Source organism: Stegodyphus dumicola, chromosome X2 (assembly GCF_044657685.1).
Source record: "Stegodyphus dumicola isolate Sdum_Otavi_A_Nest chromosome X2, ASM4465768v1".
Taxonomy (NCBI): Eukaryota; Metazoa; Arthropoda; class Arachnida; order Araneae; family Eresidae; genus Stegodyphus; species Stegodyphus dumicola.
Window position 1 is genome coordinate 30,076,619 of NC_140781.1, and position 24,724 is coordinate 30,101,342.

General features: G+C 33.4%; 1 protein-coding gene across 3 annotated transcripts in view; it reads right to left on the reverse strand.

Annotated features, from left to right (window-relative positions):
• Nucleotides 1-7,733: 7,733 nt before the first annotated feature.
• Nucleotides 7,734-24,724, reverse strand: part of Mrgn1 (Mahogunin ring finger 1) — a 72,109-nt gene continuing 55,118 nt past the window's right edge. The window contains exons 13-15 of one of the 3 annotated variants that reach the window (XM_085809343.1): nucleotides 23,605-23,709; nucleotides 22,486-22,534; nucleotides 7,734-13,478 (exon numbers count right to left, since the gene is read on the reverse strand). In XM_085809343.1, coding sequence (XP_085665469.1) covers nucleotides 22,509-22,534; nucleotides 23,605-23,709 — 131 coding nt within the window. In that variant the 3' untranslated portion in view covers nucleotides 7,734-13,478; nucleotides 22,486-22,508. Of the gene's footprint in view, nucleotides 23,710-24,724 lie in introns of all 3 variants that reach the window. The other 2 variants (XM_085809342.1, XM_085809341.1) reach the window with 2 other exon arrangements.

A 24,724-nucleotide genomic window follows, 5' to 3' on the forward strand; every position in this document is an offset into this window, starting at 1 on the left:
GGAGATAAATATAGAATGGGTTGTTGTATAGAAAATTGAGACTTTTTCCGTTCTTATTAGACCGACGGCATCCTCAACTAACAAGTTTAGCGTTGAGGTCACCGTCAACAAAGGTAGGAAAGGGGCTGCTGAGCAAGTTGTGCAAGTGACGATCATGCAGTCTGAGGTCAGGGATGTTATATAATGCACATACCATATTTCCCCAGTTTTTTCAATTACTGGCGTGTTTTCAGAGGCAATTACAGCACTTGGTTTCAGATTCCTTAGGTTCCGGGTAGTACCGGCTTTCGTAATCTTCGGCGCATTTGCAACAGCGAGACGAATGGTGACACGCCGCCTGCGCATGATGAAATCACTGGCACCTGAAACATTGAGTCAGCCCTCGCCAACCACGGTACTTTTCAACTTTTATGTGCATATACATAAGGTTAGGTTAGGTTATTTAATTACGGCAAAGCCTCGAGAGCTATCTGCCTAAGGGGAGGGATGCCTTCGTGGAGGACTTTCTAAGGTAAACTAGCTCGTATACACGTTACACATGGGGAAAACAACGAAAACACCCATGCAGCCAGCCCGTTTGCGAAATTCGAACCTCGGACCGAACTATGTGTTCAGCAACTTTACAGCTCGGCCGCTGGTGAGCCCGTATATACATAAGGAATTTTAGATGAGAAATTTTTGAATTTCTCGGGTCTTGGGTAGGGTAACCAAGAATAGGCGCATCATAAGCCTATCGGGACCACTGCCCTTCGTACGCTGTTCCACTTGAATAGCGTTAAAGTCTTTTTCCCTGAGTTTTTCTTGTATGTCAACCGGGTCAGCATCTATGGGCAGGTTGCGTATCACTTACCTTAAGAGTTTTCTCCTTAGGGAGAAGGAAGGAGTGATATGACAACTCGTGGGTATCAAATAGCCGTGAGTATCGTCATCATTCTGAAGGTGTCAGAATTCTTGGTGTGAATTTCGAAGTTTCCTTCGCCCTTCTTTTTTGCAGTGAAATCGTTCTTTTTCAAACATTTCAGTAAAGACTTTTCAACTGTATTTGCAACCTCTGATACAGATTGGCGGCATCTGACACAGATTAGCTGACCGATCTGGGAACGCGAACTGCCCTTCTGTGCGGGTATTACCAGCATCTGCAGCTTGAGCATCGATGATTGGATCGTCTGGGCACGTGATCTCAACTGTAGTTCTGATTGGCCGTACCAGGTTTTTCCGTCTGCGACGTACTAACCGCCGGCTTCTCGGTTGGATCAACAGATGGCGCCACGTGAGCGTGGCTGCTGGCCTCTGCCTCGTGGGAGATTATAGTGTTAACAACATCAAGTGTTGGGGGATTGTCGGGGTTTTCAGCGTTTCTCGTCTTCTGCTTACGTTGTAGTTTCATAGAACCACTAAATTTAGTACTATGAGTGAAGTTATCCAGTTCAGCGGTGCAATCACCTTCCGGCAGGTCTGTAAGTCCTTGGAATCTATTCTATATCTCAGTGGTCGCGATGTCAGGGCTAGCCGGCCTCTTAAGTCTCATACTGGGAGTTTTCCATTCCATATCCTGCATCTGGTCTAGAATCGTCTCGGTAGAGTTTCTAGACTGTTCAACGCTGGTTTCCTTTTCATCGCTAAGTACAGGGTAGTAAAAAATCCGGTTATTTTGCTCAGGAATGTGTAATCAAACTAATCGTCTTCAGTAGGCTCCGATTGCTGGGCAGTAGCTTTCAGATCTAGAAATCGAGTAAGTTTCACAATGGACATAATGTCAGAGTCAAATAATCCAAAATCAAATTGGATCAGCTAGTGAAAACAGAGATCAGTAAAAATGCATTAAGGCCTTTTTACAGCACTTTTCGTTTTTACACACCGGTTCGTAAACTTTTTATGTGCGCGCCAAAGCTGATCAAGAAAGCAAAGTTAAAGCTGGCAGTCTGAGAGCCGTGAGCAGTAGAACCTTCACATATGGCATATCAGAAGTAAATGATGAAGAAACAATCTTCCCACACTCGTTATTAAAGGTTTCCCACAAGCAACGCTTTGCACATGGTGTTCTGTGATTAGTGCTTCTACTGCTATCCTTGTGAATAATGCAAAGTGCGTCAATACGCCTCCTCTGTGTGTTGTCGTTGGTCCTTTGTAAAATGTTTCAAAAGTTTAATGATTTCCTAGTCCGCTGCCCAGAGTTCAGAGTTTAGCTGTGCAATGAGTAATAAAATGAAATTATCACTTGATAAATTGTGCTGAAAAATTATTACAAAAATCTCCTCTTTCCACATTTTTGCATGGAACAATGAATTTAAAACTGCATTGCAACCTCAAGCTATGTCTCAGATTCATCCACGTGTTTTTGTTTCACTGGTGTCGCATGGGAAGGAACTATATTCTTGGAACAGTCAAGGTTCTTGTCTTTAACTGTAACCATCAAAAGTAACTTATCTATTCCAAAACTATTTACTCCAAAATGAGATTAAACATATTCTAGCAAAATTCTAAAACTCAAAGATTATTTGCAGAACATTGTAAGCAGCCTTGTTGGAACGTTAGTGTTTTTATGAAATCAACTTGCAAACATCTTTATTGAAATATCATTTGAAATCCAGTATCATTCATTATCAGTGACTATTTACGGCATTGGTATAATTTTGATAACTACCTGCGTTCATTAATTTACAGAGCAAATAAATATCTGGTATGGTGACTACAAATGCATTCCAAGTTATGGAATATTAATTCAGCAATTATGGCTTTGATATGTACAGTTCTAAAAATTAAAAAAAAAAATTTTTTCTTCTAAAAAGGATTTGATTATTTATTTATTTGAGCTTGTACGGGAGCGATACAAATATTTTAAAACTTATGTAGAGTTTAGAAAAAGGCAAATACAGTCAAAAGTCGTTAATTCGGACACCCATAATCCGGAACTCAAAGCTAAAAACTTTCTGCGCATGCGCCTCGCTGACGCATGCGCATGGGCGTTTAAGCGTGTGCGTAAGACCTTTACGACTGCTCATTTGCGTGTGCACAAGCACAGAATACGTTTTTGCTGCGCGTTTAATGTATAACGGACGGTATAAGCTAAAATTATCTAATTGTCTATTTCAGTTAATGTTGATGATTGCGTTGTTCCTTAATCTTCGAACTGGATCCGGCTTATTATTTTTTGCAGACTGTAAGAGCAATTTTGTAAAAGTAAGCTTGAACTTTCGATTATGTCAAATAGAATTTCTGATGCTGGAGCTCCCAAAGGATCTATGAAAACGAAAGTATGTTTCGATGTCCAGCAAACAATAAGTGGAATTGCTCCAAAAAATGGATAAAGGCATATCCTTTGTTTATCTAACCGTTCCAAAATCTGTTTATCAATTTCACGCTGCTCTGCGCGCGGGGGGGGGACGTGGCGGCGCGCAATGAACTGGAAGTTGATCTGTCAACACTATCGTTATCTTCAGAGCAGATGTTTTTATTTTATTCGGCTTATAATTCCTTATTAAATGTAGTATTTCATCTCGATGTACTTCGTCTTTGATATAATTTAAATCAAATTCCTCGTCATTATAAATATCACGAATACAAATCAAATAGTTTTCTGGTTGCAATTTTCTAATTTCGGCTATGCATAATGTATGCTTTACGCATGCGCGTGTTTAAAGAAATGTTTAATAAAGTAAACAAATAAATATTAAGCTTTTTTTTTTGTAAATTTTGATACCCTTTAGATCATAATTGCTCATTATTTTATAAATGACGGTTTCATATTTTTAATTTTATAATTTCTGCATGCCATCTTCCCAGATTTAAACTGATGACCTATAATCCGGAATCACCGAAGTCCCGACGAGTCCGGATTAAAGACTTTTGACTGTAATAAAAAGCGTTGAAGGAAGTTTAAATGTTTCAAATTTCAAAATAGTGAATCGATAATTGGAAGACCAAGAACTCAAAAATCAAATTGTTCAAAAACAAATGAATCTGCAAAGTTTTCATTATAAGCAGAGTTTTATTGTTTGTGTATTTATTACTTACACTCTAAGCTGATGTCATCTGCCTCTTTTAAAGTATGAAAAGCAACATGTCAGTTTGGCTTCTTTTTGAATGGTCCGAATCCCTTCTCCGTTAATGCCAACTGCTAGTAATATTGGTACAACAACTAATAACTAGAATATTCTTTTTTTCCCCCCCTTTCTCATAGATGCATACCAATGACGGTATCCCATCTTCTTAAGAAGTGCATTAAAATACAATACATTTTCTTACTAAGTTGGTAATACATTTTACTCAACCCTTGCATGTTTAATACACAGGTACCTTATTCCATTTAGCATACAGTGGATTGAATATTGTTATACTTCAATCTGCATAAAATCTAGCTGCGTTAAATATAACAAAATGCGTTAAAACTGAGGGAGGAGGCCGATTTGATGTCCATGAACAACTAACGCAACTCTAGAAAAGACACATTTATATTCATTAATCATATATCTCTCAAAAGGAATAATTATATTTCATCAATAACTTTCAGACATTGTATTTAATTAAGTTTTTGCACCTATATTAGGTCATCAAATAAATAATGGGTTTTTTTCAACTGAACTAAAAGTAAGAAAGCGACAGGAAAATCCGCTTGCATCAGTTTGCTATAATAGTAATTTTACCTCGTTCTTTTTCTTAGTTCCAAGTTTTGAAGAACAGTTATTTTCCATAGCTAAATGAAAGTGACAAAGAAGCATACTCTGCACATTTTGCCTGATAAAGAGCGCAAGTCAGTGTCAATGGTGGTTCCAGAAATTCCAAGCCAGAACTACAGCCTAGAAGACAAGTCATTCCTTAATCTGTCGAGCTCGACGACAGCGTCATGCTAATCCCGGTCAAATAAAATCCAAACGTAATCATTAAGAACTAGCAAAAGATAAAGGAGATATTATTTTAGATTAATAAAGAACCTTATTTTAGTTTTTGAAAAAAAAAAAAAAAAAGAAAGAACGCATTATTTAGTGATGATCCAACAATATGCATAAAAGTTATACAGAAAAATTAGTCAACAAATGAACAAAGTAAACAGTCGCAGTAATACAAGCAGAACTGATATCTGGCATGAGATTCTCGGATTTTAATATCATGTATCAAAGTAATATAAAACTCCAAAGCCAAAACCATATGGTGTGCAGAATTCAAAATACTATGACATAAATCTCAGGAAGCATGCATATGCCCATCATTATGGCAGACCTATGCACACACGGATGCAATAGGAATGAAGCGGCAGATGTAACTACAGTTGTACACACAGCTTAGGAAAAAAAAAAAAAAACTTTGAGGTTTCAAAACGTATGCTAGGTGACAGAACAGTCTAAGGCTAAAAGTGAAATACAGGCACTGAAATTAATTAACGATAATCACTACAATATGCATGTGAGTACACTTTCTTAATGGATATAACTAAATGGAAGAGGGATGAAAATGCTCAATGTTGGAACCTCCTACACGTACTCAGGTTACAGGTTGTTCCTCAGAATCGTGCTTTTTTTAGTTCACGATACTTCCTCCAAACATGAAATTTATAAGAATATCAACAGGGACCATGACTAGTGGGTCAAAGTATTTTACTCAAACACATTTTCCTATTTAATTTCCCCTCTTCTGTACTGTTAGCAACCACCGTATTCCTATTAGTGATATTTTAATTCAACTTTGCAATGAGAAATTTCTTATTTACACTACAAGAGCCAGCGTAAGAGTAATGTTACCAATGCTTCTGAACTAAAAAGTCCGCGATATATTTTGCCCATTTGTGAGAAAGTAAAAATTTTGGATACGATAGAAACTGGAAGGGGTTGAAACACCGATGCCAAATTTTCCAGGTTTTATGGTAAGAACATTTCTCAAGTTAGTGAAGTGTTGATGAAATAAGGTAACAATTCATGCTAGTATTTCTGCTGTACCACAATTGCAAATGGTACTGCCGTAGCGCAGCATAAATTGCCAATGGAAATGGCCTTAAAATTTTTGTTCTTCAGCTGCTACATGCTTCCAGGAGCATCCTTATCCAATTTGCTCAGTTCACTAAAAGTACACGATCATCACACTATCTATATCATTACCTTATTTCCTTCCCTCACTGCAGATGTTGTGTTTTCATCATATAACTACAGACGTCGCTGAATATCATAATAAGTTAATATCCTTTTCCCAAAGTGGAATTTCCTTATAACATGCTACCTAAAAGTATGGATGTAATAATCTTCATTGCAAAATTTGCAACTATACACAATTTTTTGTTGCTTTGTTGGAAAAAGTTTTCTGTTCACATCATCCTTCAAAACAATTCATCATATGCATACAATACAGCACACAGTACAAGAAACACGCCTTACTTTCTGACTTGCCTTTTTAAAAAAATTTAGTCTGTTACTTTATAAGGTATTTCTTCCACCTCCTTGGGTGCCTTCATGGTGTAGTGGTTCTGCACACTGGGCCAGTATTCCAGAGGTACGTGGTTCGATTCCCGGCGAAGGTGCTTGCTCATTTTTCATCTTGCCTGCTTCCAAAAAATAAATAAAGTCTCTACAGTGGCGCCCGAATAAAAGGGTGTTGGATGAGGATTCTCCACACCCACGATTAGGCGATTGGGTCCCGTAAAAACCTCAGTCGCCCTTTAAAAGGGGGAGTATATAAGGTATTTCTTCCACCTTCTTGGGTGCCTTCATGGTGTAGTGGTTCTGCAAACTGGGCTGGTATCCAGAGGTCCGTGGTTCGATTCCTGGCAAAGGCGTTGCTAAGTTTTCATCTCTCTGGCTTCTAAAAAATCCTAATGTCTCTACAATTTTAATACACCTGAATCAGAAAAGCAGTAAAATATAAAGTAGAGTAGTTTTGAAATACTTTATTAACAATGCAATAGAAGAAACAATATAGTAAAATTTACGCTGATATGCATTTTAAGTAGCACAGCAGCCTGGACAACAGTGAGCAGAGTATAATAGTTTAATCGAATATAAATTCTATAACAAACTGAAATTTCTGCTAAATGTTTCTATTTCTCAAAGAAAATTAAAAACTAGAAATGCTAAACATATATTTATACTAACGTACCACATGCTAAGTGGAACTTCATTATTTGTTTCATAACAATTCTAATAATTGTAGTTCGAAACATCCCTTAACAATAAGTGTAAGTACTATGCATACTTTAGAAGCCACATAGGATGATGGAAGAAAGAAAACAAGTGGTACATATGGTTATTTATGTCTTACAAGTTAGCTGTTGACATCTTGTATTATGGTATTGCTTTTGGTTTACAAAACTAAAGAAATCTTCTAAAGCTCAAATTTACTTTCTCTCTAAGAAATATACTTAATTTTATTTACATGAATTTAGTAGCTACAGAAATTAATTAAATATGTCAAAGGAAATCTCAATACTCTACATACATAAAATTCATCTGCATCATTCAAGGTTTGGTTATTTGAATATGGGAAAGTTCAAATGGGCCGTTTGCCTTAAGGGAGGGATGACTTTCTGCAGTACTTTCCATGGAAAATGGCTCGTATTCATGTTACACATGGATAAACCCACAAAAAGGAACCGTGCACCCAGCCCATTCACATGGGTTTGAACCCTGGACAAACTACCTATTTTTACAACAAGTCTTTAATCGCTCAGCCATTAGTGAGGCCTGCATCATTCAAAGATTGTGTGTGTGTGTGGGGGGACATTACATTAAAATGTATAAGAATTACAAAACTTAATGTGTAAAAATAGTTTTATTTATCTAAGTATTACATACTTAAATACACAAAATTGCATAATAAATGTATATTACTTATTAAAATATGATCATACCAAATAATACTTTCTAATAAAAAAACTACGATATTTGCTAAGTATTCTTTCAGAGTTTGGTTTTTCTAATTATTTAAATCACAAAATGCATATTTACAGGCTCTTCCATTCGCAGACTTGTACAGAACATTTACATAGAAAACTACGTATTTAAACAGAAAGGAAATAAATATATATATATATATATAAATAAAAATAGTAAACAAAATAAAAACTGAACATTATACTATTGCAATAGTCACATTTGTTGAATCACTAGCATCAGTATTCCTAGTAAAATGTAAAAGAAGTAATGCCAAACAATTGGAAAAGCACAAAAAACACTGAATAAAAAGAAAAATATAGTACACTTACTTTATGAACATGAAGTTCACAAAGTAAATTTTCAGCCCACTTGCATTATTATACATATTTCAGCAGCCTTTTTGAATCAGCAACTGAATACCACTCTTCCAAAAATCAAAACAGAACTTTCCTATACAAATCTACTATCAATATTGGATGTGAAAAAAAAAATTACTTCAATTTTATGTTCTTTAAAATACAGCAGTACTTTTTCACATTGATTTAAAAGACACCATAAATACGGTTTAAATACTGGTGTGGATTTTCTTGCATTTTGATTACACATAAAAAAATAAGAAATAACAAAAATTTTGAGCGACTGAAGTGATTATAACATTGGTTAAATGTGATTACATTTAGTCACAAACAGAAAGTTTCCAGAACTGTGTAAAACTCCTACTATGTTCATATCAACAGATTTCATTAAATAATATAGTAAACCCATTATTTACACTTAACGTACTTCTAGTACATTCTTTACACACACATTAAATATTTTAACTAATTAGTAAGTTTTATTCTGTTTATTTTAATTAATATGTTATTTACATGAAAATTTCTCCTGGACTTCTATAGTTTCATTTACTCAGCCAGAATGTGTAAATAAGGTAAGTTTTAAGCAACGAGAGAACTTAAATTTAAGAGAAATTTGGCAACATCAGACAACTGTAGTGAATAAATTCTGTGATTGTCTGTTGGTGCAGTTGCTACCACTGCTGAGTTTTTCTCTTAATGAAAATTATATGATAGTCTTGGAATAACACAGCCATTTTGCTAAAATTTAAACTTTGACTAGTAAAGAGATCAAATAATTTTCTACTGTCTAACCACTGTACATAGTGAAAGCAAATTTTGTTACACTGTTTTAGTTTTGTAGACGAAGTTCAAATAAATGTTTAGTAGTTTTAGACTGTGTTGTGGTGTTGACAAGCAAAGGATTTTTTTTTGGCAGTTTAGAAGGTAAGACAAGTGTTTAGTTTTTAAGACATACTGAGTTTTAATTTTATAAATTATGAAATTAAAACTTTAACATATAACTCCTCAGTTTATGGTTATAATTCATATTTCATTATATACAGTAAATTTCTGTGACAGCATTATGCACTGAAATCAACATTAAGAAGCATAGTTTTAGCAAGTCGACATCTAATAAGAGGAGGAAGATTAATTTATAATGTATAAATAATATGAGAAGTGTCTTGTTCCTAAGAAATTAAAAACTAACCTGCTACCATGAAACTAAAAATGTTAAGATCATGCATACTGAAAAATGACAGGGAAAAACATCAATAATTTTTTCATAGAATAATTAAATTTTAGATTAAAATTTCCACATTGGTGTCATGTGTAAACCCCAATGTTCTAATGTGTATAAATTAATCACAAAGTGAAGATTTCAGAATAACAAAACTGCTAAATCATAAACTATAAGCGAATCATTTATTTGCATATGATTACATTATATTATGATTTATGACTTGTTTTACTTGCAATGTATACAAAAAAACACTGATAACATGAATACTATATTCTTGATTAGGAAATACCAAACAAATAGCAAGACTCCTAATAAACCTGATAAACCACTAAGATCCTCCATTGTAAATAAGAAATAAGATAAAAAATAAATTTAATGACTAAGGTCATGTATGTTAGCGAAGTCATTACAATTACAGCAGACCCTTGAGATATCCAGTTTCCTCTGTATGTGAGTTTTTTCCACGGAATACACCAGGAAAGAAATTTTTAAGTAAAAAATATGCAGACTACATGTACCAGTTTGACTACTTTATAACACTATCATTTATAACATAAAATATAAACAGATTTACGAGGAACAGTTGGAGCTCTCAAAGCATTCACTCATACATATTTAAGGATTACAAATGGTGCAATTAATTGATTGTTAGGAAACTGCAGTATTAAATAATATCTATAATATAAGAATGAAATCATATTTTGTTTTCATGTATAAGATTACATATAATTACCTGTGGGTACTATTTGTATAAGATAAATAAACAAATGCAAAGAAGCAGAATTAAATTAGTCATTACAAAGCCAGCATCCAATGTGACTTTTAGCATCTGCATCTAAATAATTCCTCCTTACAGTATATTGTGTTAATCTTTGAACAATATTAAGGAATTCATGCATAATGCTTCTTAGTGATGATGTAAGTGTTTCCAAGATAGAAAATACAGTTATGACTTTCTAACAGAAAGTGTAGTTAATTATGTTAAATTAGTAATTGAGACTTATAGTTGCAACTGTTCTCAGTTTCAAAGCAAATCAAATGAGCATAAGAACGCTCATAAAAAAAAAGAAGGAAATTCTGGAAGCTGTTGCTGCAGATACACCAGCAAGTCAAAAATCTTGCACAACTTCTATGATATACCAATTCATCTCAATAGGAATCACAGTTTTTATTAGGTATAGGACTGCTATACAGAAGGCCAATAATTCTAATATGATTCACAATAAATCAGTCTTTATATAACAACTTAAAGCTAAGTGAAGAATCTTAAGCTAAATGGTTTTATGTCAGCAAATGATATTTACATTTTTAAGAGAGATTTGACATTAACCCTCTCAGCGGTGCAGGTTTTTGGATCCGTTATGAAGACTTGTATTTAAATAGCCTTTATTAGCTAAATTTGCATACTCACTTATTTTAGTCTTTATTTTCAAAAGCTTACATTTATTAGTCCAAAGGGATTTGAGTCCCGAAGGACTACTTTCGTTTTGGCATTTTGCGTCGGACACTTTCGGAGAATTTCTTGTGGAACCCGTGCTCATAAACAACAGAATATTCACAATCTAGGCTGTACATATGAATAAAAATGTTTTAATATTCTTTTATTATATTATAAAAGAATGTAAAATAAAATTTTCACTTTTAATGGCTGGGATGAGCTTGCTTTGTTTTGCACAAATTATTCAGTTTCTATTGTCGTTATTTGTAGATGTATTTCATGTTCAACAATAAATTTATTTCTGTATAGGGTGGCCCAGAAGTCACTTTACATTTTGAAAATTAAATAACTTTTTTTCTATTAATATATTTCTTTTTCTCTTTTCAGAATTAAAAAATATAATCCCTGGAAAGTTTTGGCATGGATAAGTTTACAACAGAACAACAAGTGAAGATAATTGAATTTTACTTTGAAAATGGACGGTCAATTGTTGCAATGCAATATATGTGCCATTTTAATGTTCGACATCCCCCTAGTAGGCCTGCAATAAGGAACTTAGTGACGCGTTTTCAAGGTTCAATTAGTGCAATCTTTAAAACCAGCAGACTTTCAGAAACGAGTAAATTATGCTGTCAGGTTTCAGAGAACTGCAAGAAATGACAATGAGTTTATTCACAAGTTGATCATGGGAGATGAAGCTCATTTCTATTTGAATGGACATGTGAATAAGCAAAAAATAAAAAAGAATTAATTAAATAGAGTCATTTAAGAAAAAGTTATTTAATTTTCAAAATGTAAAGTGACTTCTGGGCCACCTTGTATTTTGTTTTTATCCTGACGTATACTGAAAACAACTTTTTACACAAATATGTTGTGTAAAAATATATATGCCCCATGAAGGCCATTAAGGCTTTTATATAGCTTTTGCAGAAATCCAAGGATATTCCACGTAAACTTTTAACCAAAAATCAAGATGATCTTATTTGCATCTGCATTTTAACATACAATCTGTTGCTAGTTCAACCAGTTGTTTCTTTTCTGTAAGTAATAAATTCTGATTTTTACTGAAATTTTGAAATGGATATTTAATTCAGTCACAGATTTCTTCTTGTTGAGGAAAATAATCCCTGATAGTTGCTTTTAATTGTAAAATATACTCCTAAATTATATCTTTTAACATCTTTAGTCAAATTCATTTTATTTTTGATTAGAAAATAACTTGGCTTTTTAAAGCATTGAACATAAGATTACCAAAAATCTAATTTTAAAATTAAAGCCTTGATTTTAATCTTCAACTTAATAATATTAACTTTAAAGCTCTTTTGTAAATATATCTGCCAAATATGCCCGATCATTTAAAAAAATTATAGATTCATCTTTTAATTCGAAAAATGGATTTTAGATTTTTACCACACAATAACCACTGCACTTCTGCATGTAACAACAAGGTTTTATGCATGCTGGATACTAGTTTTTTGCATGTTTTCTGATAATAAATAATCTGATATAAATAATAATAAATAATATACATAATAAATAAGCTTTCTAATATAAATAATCTTGAATTTGATTGCTTTTTCCCCTTTATATATAAAATTATCTGCAACGCCTCTTCCAAAATCTTCTTCAATGCTTTTGAGAGATTCTTTTTGCGACTAACTGATGACAATGAAGACAACAATGAGAATGTTCAATATATAGAGTTGTTGCAATAATTCATAATAAGCTACTTTTTCTCAGCCTAATAAAGATTTTGAACCATCAGTGAAAATACTTGAATATAAATTTCTGCTTAGTTCATGTTCTTGCATGTATGAATTAATAAGTTAAAAAAATTCTTTTTCAGGAGTTCTGCCTGCAAATGGTTAACGAAAAGCATACCTTTTTGGATTGAAGAATTAAAAACATAATGATCAATACAATCGAAATAGCTAAATATCTGTAGATTCATCTAATTGCAAAATAAAACGATGCAAAGATTTTAACCAATATAAAACTTTATGTTCACAGTACTGTGCCATTTCTTTTAATTGCCTTACCACTGTAATATTAGAAAGTGGTATGCTATTAACATCTTTCAAGAAATTATCTCCAAGTTTGCAAGAAATTACATCTATGAGCCAAGGTTTTATTAATTTTTCAGTAATGCGATTCTTAGAGATTCAATAACTGATTCAAAAAGAAGCCTCAAGAGATCGTTCGTTATCAGAAAACATGTATTTAGAAAACTTGTTCTCTTTGCTTATTAGATTGTTATGTTTACATTGAAAGCATTAAACAGTTTTATTCCATAGATATGGATGATTCAATTCCAAATGTCTTTTCAGTTTGACTGGATCTAAACTACTGTTACTAAGAACTTTTCAAATTCAACAAATAATCCACTCAGTTCATCTTTATTTCCTGTCCAAGTAAACCCAAATAGTTTCCATCACATATTGCCACTTTTTCATATTGTCTTCCGATAATTTACATGTCTTTGTATCAGGTAAATTTTCTTCGGTTTCAGAAGTTAATTAGAAACACTTTTGCCATTTAATTTTGTGGCTGTATTGTCATTTTCATTCGTCTAATTTTTAACCAGAAATCCATCTGTGATGGGTTTACTAAAATTATATAAATATTACGATTTTCAGTTACACAGAATTACAAAACACTTTTATAACAAGAAAAAATAATTATCACAGACTTGAAGAATAAATAACAGCCAAATTACAAAATTTGAAAAGTACACTAATTATGGTAAGCAGGTTGAAATGTTCACTATTCGCAACAAGCACGAGTATTCTAATTCATATGTCGAATCAGCTGTCGAATGAACACGCACATAAATGACAGTTTGCATTCAAGCAGTGTTCTACTTGAAGCTGCTTCAAGAGCTTGATTGCAACATGTTTTATTATTATGTCTGTGTGTGTGTGTAACTATGGCAAAGCCTCGAGGGCTATCTGCCTAAGAGGAGGGATGCCTTCGTGGAGGACTTTCTAAGGGAAACTGGCTCGTATACACGTTACACATGGGAAAAACCACGAAAACGCCCATGCAGCCAGCCCGTTCGTGGGATTCGAACCTCGGACCGAACTACCAGTGTTCAGCGACTTTACCGCTCGGCTGCTGGTGGGCCTGATTGCAACATGAGATGCGTCTTCGACCCCATTATGCCACCAAACAGGTTACCTGCAGTACCAATCACATTTTCAGCTGTTGCACTTTTAACTGAAACTCTCGTCCTTTGTCATCCCAGCTCCAGTGATGTGATAGCAACTGGAACTAACTTTGAAAACTGGTAAATTTTAATTGCTCTCATTAACAAGCTAAAAGAATTACTAGATTACCAATGCACCATTATGGCAGCAAATAGAGAAAAATTAAATAAAATTTACTTTGAAAATAGCCTTCTGTAATTAATAAGTATAAAATTAATAAATTATAAATAATACAAGACATGCCTGTAAGCAGATTAGCGTATAACAAATTCAGCTTGAACATTTGGAGTCCACTAGAAAATAACTAATGACTGAAAAAAAGGGGAACATGCACAGTTTTACTGATTGTGTTTCCTCGGGCACAACTGCTATGAGCGTTGCAGGGGTAGAGTAGACTTTAAGATACCCCTTGTATTATGGCGAAGTTGTTGGATTTATCGCCAAATTGTTGTTTCATTTATGGTAGCTTGAGTAGTTGAATTTTATGGAAACCCTATTGTGACGTAATTGGGTGCATGATTCTGGGAAATTTTGAATCACGGGATGTTTTGTAAGCGTTTTTGTGTTGTGTGTTAAAACTGTTTAGATGGATTTGAATGGGATTGTAGGAAGAAAGGTTCAGATGGTCACTATGCGAAGCGTTCGATCAGAAAGAGTACCTGTTTTCAAAAAAGTCATTTGAGTATGATTGATATTTTGATTTTTACGTGACTCTGGGTGTACGAAGCGAACTCGAAAATCATGGTAGGTGCATATTTGCTTTTGGTAGTGCTTAAATGCATAACATGTTTTTCCTTTTTTACATTATTTTATTGTTTGGTTTAACATGTATTTCATTGACATTATGTATTTTTTGTTTGCCTATATTGTAGAATTTGGTGCTCCTTTGACTTTTTAAGTGAAAATATATCGATGTATACATGGGCAAAGTAAAGGGAGTGCACAATGCAAGTTTGTGCAATTCTGGGATTTTTTTTAAGTGAAAATAGGTCGACGTGTACATGGATAAAGTCAAAGGAGTGCGCAATGCCACTTTTGTGCAATTCGGGGTTTTTTTTTTAAGTGAAAATAAGTCGATGTGTACATGGATACCGAGTTTATGCAATTGTTTGGCTTTGTGTAGCGGCGATTTTTGGCGCAAAAATCGCCTCTTCGCAAGTCAAAATAACGAGTCAAAGAATTGCACAAAATCGGGATCCACGTACCGCCAAAAATCGCCAAGTTTCACCAAGGGGTACCCTAAACTATACTTTTACCACGTTGCAGTTGTTCAGAAGCACAAGTTCCTGTCAATGAACTGAGGACACGTTACTTCCACTCTCATCACTAGTGACACAATAATGGTAGCTTGAGTATAGCTATTAATGGTAGTCAGTGTATAGCCATAGATGCTGCAGGCTCGTTTAGTCAATTTAGAATAATTTACTTTTATTTTTTTCATGATTAAAGACCACTACTATAGCAGAATGGCAGGGCCAGTACCAGAGCTGGTGCAGGCACACCAACCACCAGAACTTTGGGAATGCCAAAAATTTTCGAATTTACAGCAGCTTCGAGCAGCAAAAATCAAGGACAGCAAAAGTTTTAGAATTTAGGTGAAGCATTGGGGCAAGGTGACAAAATGTATAGCACTCACCCTGCCCCCCTCCACAATAACTCAAAAGCTAAAAGTATGATCCTAATTAATATCAATACATTGTTATTGGATATAATGCAACTCCCTGGCCAGCAGGAGTTTGGCATGCAGAACTTGCGTTATTCGCAGTGCACACGCTTCTTTTTGTTAAATACTATATTCTCTATTAAGAGATTTTTTATAAAGGTTTTGATCTTTTGATTATTTTACTTATTTTTCGACTTGTGCTCAGGTGGTCCGGTTCTTGAACTTTATATTGTATTACTCATTTGTGTTAAATACTATATGGTTACCATTTAAAAGCATACATCTGTATAAATAAATACAAGTTTTAAACATATTTGAAGGGAGAAAATTTCTGAATGGGTCGAACCATCTCCCCATAAGCTGTTCAGCATCGTTTCACTAGAAAAACCTTAGAAAATATCTCTGTCATCTCGATCCAAGGAAATTTGTAAGAATGCTTTCCTTATATCTGAAATAATGCCTATTCTCTTCCCTCTAAATTTCAGCAACATTGGTGGAAGCAACTCAAGAAGATTTGGTCCTTTTGCTAAGCAACCACTTAGGGAGGAAAATGTTTTCTTTTTACAAGATTCAGCAAATGCTGGTCTAACCAATATCAAGGAATTTGTTTTGGAAACTGGTCGATGTAGAAGGTATGTATCTTCCCCTCTGCTTCATTATTTGGCACTTCTTTAAGCACTCCTGATTGTAACCAATCTTGGATTACTGCATTAAAGGCTTCAAAGTTTTCTTTAAATTTAAGTTTCTTTGTGGTTGGGAGCAATCTCTTTTCAGTAGTCTCTATCAAATGGTAAATTATCCCGATCATCAAACCATGACAAACTGATTTCATATTTACCATCATCATTTTTTCTCAAAGTCCTATAAAGTGATCCAATACAAAAATTTCCAGTTCTACACTAGACTTGCTTTCACTGTATCAGTTATTCATAAAGCATCTACTTTCCATAATTTCTCTAAATTAGTGCTGTGGATTAGCATACTGGTTATCAAAGATGAAGTACCTTGAGATGAAATAAAGTTGTTTATCTCGCCCATACCAATCCAGCCAAATAGTGTCTGTACTGCAGCAAGACCAAACATAAGTGGAAAACATTCCCAGTGTTAAGGTTTTCATCATAGTCAACTCCAATTAAAAGTTTTATGCATCGTGTTTTCCTAAATCAGTAGAAGTGATGCCTTTATCCCGTAATTCAACCATCCAGGGTCCTTCTTAAACACTAGGAATGTGTCCACAAATAACTTGCTGGTTCAGAACTTGGATTTCACAAGAGTAATTCTTTAAATTACTCACTGTTACTTTGTAGCATTTATGTTGTTTTCTAGAGCTAACCCCCCCCCCCACACACAGCATGTGCTAAATTTTCATTTTATTGAGCAGTCACCCCATTTGGTTCACGGTAGATGTAAGAATATGTCCTCTGTGATCCCAAGTAAAAAAAAAAGCTAGTTCTCTTCCCATTTGCTTCAATGGACACAAGCAGAGTTTGTAGAATTTCTGTTTGGCTTTGGTTAGACAAATTGTTGCTCAAAGAATTTTTATCAAGGTGAGAAACAGTCATTTTCATCAAGGTGAGAAACAGCCTTGAGAATAATGTGTTTTGCCACAAAATACACAGGCAGGTTTCATAGGTTTAGTACCCCAAACTTGATCATTAGCCGTCAAGACAGAAATTTTGCCTTTTACATACTTCTGATTTTTACTCAAAATTTGATTTGATTGAAGACCAGCTTTGGATAAAGAAATCTGTTCTTTACCAACAATTTCCATGTGAAGATACAACAATAACTGAGATAGTTTATCCCCATAAGAGTATTTTCCTTCTTTATTAATAACTAGATTATGTAACAAATTTTTGGACAAGCATGATTCTACCAGGCATCATACTTGTTAGTACTTATGCCAATCAACTCTAAAGACCTCAGATATGATGCCAGTCTATCATACAGCTCTACGATGTTCATTTCCACGTTCATAGCATTTTTTACTACGAATGTTAGGAGTTCACAAACATATACTCAACAAGTAGTTCTTCATGGCAAAATCTTGTTTTTAGGCTATCAATGGCTTTTTCATAGTTTTCAGCTATCTAGCTATCTACAATTTCTCGGGCTCTACTGCCAATTGTGTCTCCAAAATGTAAGTTTTTTCACTTCCAAGCTACATTTAACCAATTCTTTCTCAGGCAGTTTTAATTTTACTTTTTCTCTTGCACTCATCAACAATGGTTCATAAAAATTTGAAAGTTTATCAAGATGTGCTTTAGTACGAATGAAAGCTATATCTAATTTTTCTTGATATTCTTCAACTTTCTTGTATTCAACATAAAAAACTTCAGATTTCATGTCTATTCAAGCAGTATGAATTTTATTATCCAATTCAATCTGTAGTAATTTGCTCTAAAGAAGATTATTTAATTTCAGTTTCCTCATGTTTTAAATCTGTTTCAGTTTAAGATGCTATTAATGAATTGTTATGGTTCATGAATGTTGGTCTAACAGGAGTTCCTACTTTTAATAGTATTTTCCATATTTATAAAATCTCAAGCCAATGTTAACAAACTGATTGACGGTTATCTCTAAACATCACATCTGCATGTCACCACAGTGTTAAAAATGGACAGATTACTAATATACTTTCTCATTATACTTTTATTATAAACTTATTCTTTAAAAACCAAATTAAATTTTAAGCATAAACAGTGATACCACCTGCATCAAGAAAATTATTTCATTACACTTGTTGCCAGATTTGCTTTGTGGCTACCTAAAGGGAGTAATTATGCGACCGATAGATTATTTGGGACACATTATAACAGACATTTTTCTTCAATACACCCTTTCTCTGTCATAGAGGAGGCACCATGCAGAAATAGCAACCACTGACATAATCTGATGTTTCTCTCTGCACCATTAGGACTGCAAAGTGCATTATATTTTTGTGATTTAATGAGTTTCACAGACCTGGAGCACAGCTTTATACATGAAGAGAATTAAGCTTCTCCAATTTTTCTTCTGCTACTTGGAATTGGAAACAAGCCAAACCATCATTTTTGTGGAAATACACTAAATTTTAAGCTTCTTTGCTATTTCAACTCTTTTTTTTTCTATGTTTTCATTTTTACTTAAATATTTTTCTCCAATAACTTGTGCTGTACTTACAAGCTCTACACCGCTGTCTTCTATTCCTTATTAGTCCAAAGGGGCATTGTCCCTGAGGGACAACTGTTTTGATTTTGCGATTTTGCGTCGAATCACTCTGAATGTCCGTTTCCCTTTCCAAATTGTTGCCACCAAATATTATTGCCCTGTATTATGTCTGAAAAATTAAATAATGAAGAATCTGCATAAATGTATGTTTCTCACATTGTCATAAAACAGTAGTACCTAGAACCATCAAATTTTGAATAACATAATCCTCTTGCAAATAAGGGCATCTGGAAGACCAAATTTGAAATTTGTTTTATTATTGACTTCATATTTGTAAAACTTTAACAAATTTTTGATTAACAAACTCAAGGATTTCAAAGCGAGCAATGGCAACGTTGTACAGAAAAAACATTTTTATCTCCAGCGTGTGAGACTGTGTATTGGAAATTCTACAGATATGCTCAATTTAAAATTATTTTTGATATTGTTATTGAACTCAATTTTATAGTTTAAGTGCAAAGAACATGACATTAAATAAATAAAGGTAGCACATAAAATGTTAAAAACCACATGGATGTAATTTAAAATCTGAAAATTTCATATTTTATTTTTTTAAAATTCATTTCTTCTTACTTCACTTTATTTCCCAACAGTAGTTCACTTTATTATTATTTATTAATCACACTGTCTACTCAAAACGACACTCTCAAACTTGCATTTTGTTGAGGCACCTTCCTGCTGTTATGTTATTTTCAACAAATTCATCTCACACTCTTCCTTTTGAGAATCCCATAAATATTTTCTGTTCATGAAGGATATACAATTTGACTCGTATACAAGCACAATCAACATAAGTATTATGAAGGCAGAAACTACGAGGAACAGAAATTCATGTTCAATAGGTATGTAATAATTTAGATGTTTATTAAAATCCAGCTGGACTCATTTTACTTCCCGAGAAAACAATGCTTTAATTGCAGACAAGTTCACTAAGTTCGCTCCATGAAAATATAGATAAATTGGTGCTAAGTGTGACTATTCTTTAATAAATTTTCCCATTTCTGAAATAAGGAAGAAAAGATATGGCAGCAAGGCAGTAACAAAGGAATGAAATAGAACATCTCGTAGATCTGGACAACACCGGCTCAGTTACAGTATTGATTCATTCCGACTGGCTGTCGAGAGCTTTGCCAGAATTAATGAATTAATGTTTTTATTGCATTAACTCACACAGTACGCTGAATGATGTCTTCATAGCAAGGTTACTGATTACTGTGACAGATGCCAAAGTGAAAAATGGCCTTTTGTTTCCTTGCAAGCATATCAAACTGTATATCATAAAGGCACTGATAAAAGTACTGTGACAATATTGCAATTTATGAAATCAAATTTTATCAGACATTCACAATGTGCATATAAATAATTCCAGGAACAAAACATAAATCATGATTTCAGTGCTAGAGAATGCATTATCAGAGGAAGAAACCCAAAGGCTTTTTTGATTCTGATGTTAGTACAGCAATTGGTGGATTTTTAATGATCTCCCAATTCAGAAGCAGCAATGAAAAAAAAAGTCTTGTCTGGAGACACTGCTGTCATGCCATTATGCCTAAAGGAATTACACAGAGTGACAGTGCCATAGTATAATCCTACACATTTTGCTAAAGCAAAGAACTATGATCTCTGCATTATTATTTTCAAACAATATTAGTAATAACAGAAATATAGCAATATCCAATTCTATTCTGAGATTCTATCACACTGCAATCAATCTACTGTTGAAATAGAATGTTAAAACATGCAGGTACAAGTAGAAGCTAGGACAGCATCCCCTAGGTGATTGAGGTATTGCTGAATCTAGCTAAGTGCTAAGCTTCTGCCCCAATTTTGAGGCAGAAATCCCAGGGAGGCAGTCTGAGGGTCTCCCACCACTTCCCCTACAAACCACCACTCAGGAGGACTTTTGGATCACCAAACATTTGAGTGCCCCTATGCCACACAGACACTATACACTTAAAAACATCCATGCCTTCTCTGGGATTTGGAACCTGGGCCCATTGGTACAACAATCAACAACACTAATCACTAAACTGGGTGGGCGGCTTTTAATACATGCATGATTTAAAAAAAATTCGAGTACTGTTCCAGAGCAAAATTCAGCTTGCTTATTAATATTTATGAAGAGGACCCTCTGAAGGTTAGGGCCTTTTGCAATTGAGGATGTTACGAGGCCCCTAAATGAGCCCTGCCTTAAAGACACTAAGTGCAACATTTGAATTTTCAATGCTTTGCATAAGAGAATGTTTATGAAGTCATTATCATGACTTTACATATGAATTAAGGGAAAAATTTAAATCTAGCAAAAAAAAAAAAAAAAAAAAAAAAAAAAAAAAGAAGTAATTCAAATTATGCAAGGAACTGCATACTACAGAAGTTAAGGAAACTAGTTTTAGAAAACTATATTTAAATTAGATGTTATTTAACATGCAAACTGACATGAGTATAAGATTAATTACAAATATATAATCTGCAATTTTCAAATATTCTGAAGTTTCATTTAGCTATTTCTAAGAGAGTGAAATACATAAGGCATAAATTAACTGTTCATAAAATATATTTACATGAGTTTTTATTATTTACTAAAGCACAGAATACAATTTTTGGACATAAAAGAGAAATGATTAAACAGAGCTCAGAATTAAAAAAAAAAAAAAAAAAAAAAACAATCTCTAACATGAATAAGAACGTTAATTAAAGATTTTTTTCCCCCTTCTGCCCATTTAGTGCTTTTTAAATAGAACTTCAGAGTAAGTATTACAAGGTTAAAAGTTCTACTAGTACATGTCATTAAGGTAACATTCAAAGAAATGAACATGAAGTAGAGCAGATTAAAAAAAAAAAAAAAAAAAAAGAAGAAGAAAACTAAAGCTATATTATTTTGACAGAATTTACAGTGTACAATAAACGAGTGCATACTGTATGAGGAGTGAAAAACGAAAAGTACTGCTGTTCCTTTAAAATTTAAGAAAGGATGCACCTACAAAATCTTTTATTTTGCATATTAAAGGTTCTACAAAATCTTTTAATTTGCATATTAAAGGTTAAGAGTTCAGTTCCAAGTAACTTTTCTCTGATCTGAGTCAATTTTAAGCTGAAACTGAATAAGCTAATGAGTATTTTTTTTCACACATACAAAATGTGATCAGTTTTCTTTTTTTGACCTTTTTTCTAAAAACATACACTTTTAAGAGCAGCAAAATTTTTAACAGCACTAAAAATCACTTCAGTAAATATATTACAGATTTCAAATACAACAATATAAAATAAAAAGTATAAAAATGTATTGAATTTACAATTAAAATATAGTACATTAGTAGTGCATAGTTTAATATTACAGTATCTCATTAAGTTTAGAATTTTTGCATAGTACAATAGACTCCCGATTATCCGAGGTAATACCAGGAATGACGTTCATGGTTAATCCAAAATCACAGTTAGTCTGACAGCAGTTTAAGATGTAACACAAAGGAATAACCCATATTATATATAATTAATAGACATAATAATAAAAAAAAAACACTTTTAACAATTTACCTGCATCTGCATTTTCAAGCCATTTAATCTGCGGAATAAGTCCATTTGACTGTAAATTAAATCAGCACTTAAGAGAACAACACTTTAAAACATAAAGAACAAAGTTCTTGTTTACATGATTCTGATATTTCAGTAGTATTAGTATTCAATGGGAAGCAAAATTTACGGCAGTACACATAATATATATTTATGATTTAGAAACTGATTTTAAACAATTGATTTAACAAGGTTTACATATTCCAGATTATCTCTATGATTAAATCATGTAGTTTTGTGAATAAAAACAATTCCTAAAGACTGCAACAGACATGCTATCATTGCTGTTATCCTAAACATTTTCTTCTCTTTTTTTGTAATTTCCCCAGAAATTTTGCTTTATTCCGATTGTTTGTGACTGTAACTTTCCCATTATTCTGCGATAAACAAACTTCACTTTTTTTGGACTAACTCTAGCTAATCAATCCTACCCCCCGGTTAATTGGGAGTTGACAGTATATAGTTTACAGCCAGTTCAAAACTATAAAATGTTACGTATCATATACAGAATGCAAAATATATAAAACCACAAAAGGACAAATCCTTTGTTTTATTTTTCAAGTAAATTTAATTTTGCGAGTTCATTTCTATGATTAAGTAAGTATTTTCATATATAAACACAATTCATGACACACGATTTAAAGACTGATATGGATTGTTTCAAACATTATAAACAGGAGATCCATATTTCCACATTAAATGTTATTTTTGTAATAGAATAAATTTACTCAGGTAAAGTTTCATAACTTTGGGGTCGCAGCAATAAACGAGTGCTAGATGTACTGCTGAAACTATCTCCACTGCTATGATTACTGGCTGGGGTTCCAGGCAAAGAACTGGGATTTTCTAAGTTTACTACAAGTGAATGACAGTTAGATTTTAAAGCATCAGAGGAACTTTCTGATTTATACATAGGATCTGAATTTCGTTTGCTTTTATCGTGTGTACAGTTGGAGTCACTTTCTGATATGACTGATTCATCAACAACAGCATGTCGTTCTCTGTTAGATTTATGCTTCCCAATAACAGGATATTCACCTCGAACTTTACCAAGTGAATCATTAACACTGCTTGGTTCCATACCTTGAGGTGTATCCAAGCTAGTATCCGTACCCTGATCAACAAGAATTGTTGTACTTGGATCTTCTGGTGTATAGTAATCAGAATCTTCTCCTCCTGGTGATGTATCTAAAAATAAAAATAAATAAATAAATAAATAAGTACACATACAAATAATTGAATTAAAAACTATTACAGTTTTATTTGAAGTATACTTTATAATATCATTGATAAATAAAACTACAACATATGTTTTGACAAATGAGCTACTGAGATCAAGAGAAAGAAACCATGTTAACTGCTCTCTTTTTTAAAAATAAATGCTTGTTAATATAACAATAAAATATAGGTGTAGTTTATCTTTAAACATATTTCAAAAAATGTTTTGACCCCATTTTCACACCTTTAATAACATTTATTACACAAAATAATTTATTTTGTTACTTATGACCTCTTGCCAGCACGATGGTACTTTGTAAGTACTTTAAATACTATTTTTGAAAAATGTGTTCTCCTTTGAGGCAAATTCAAGTAGTGCTTGGCTGACATCTGCTTCAGTTTTGAAATCCCCCCCTTCAAAAAATTTTGCAAGCAGAGGAACAAGTGATAACTGAAGGGTGCTAGTTCTCAGAAGTATGTCGGACATGGCTGGATTTCTCAGTTAACGATTTTCTGATGAGTAGCTGAAGCAGCATACGGTCTGGCATTGCCATGGTGCAGTATGCTATGCTTTCTATTAAACATCATCACCCTCTTTTCTTTAACTGTTTTTTTTTTAAATCATCCATTTGCTGAAGAGATCTTTCCAAATTCAGCTTTTCGTTAGGTTTCAAAAGCTTATAATGAATTGTTCTATCATACACAGAGCATGCTCTTATTCAGGCTCAAGCTTGGTTTAGAGGTGGCTGGTTGTCTGGGCTCATAGTATGCTATTCTCCTAGTAATATTTTCATGGGTAATCCACTTTTCATCACCAGTTATTATCTGATCCAAGAAAGGTTTGTTTTCGTTTTGAGGAAGCAGAGATATGCATATGATGATTTGATCAGGCAAATTTTGCATACTTATCTCCCATTCGGAATATTTATAAACCGATCCTAGTTTTTGAATATAGTCAAAATAATTTGTTGAGCTGAGCTAAGCT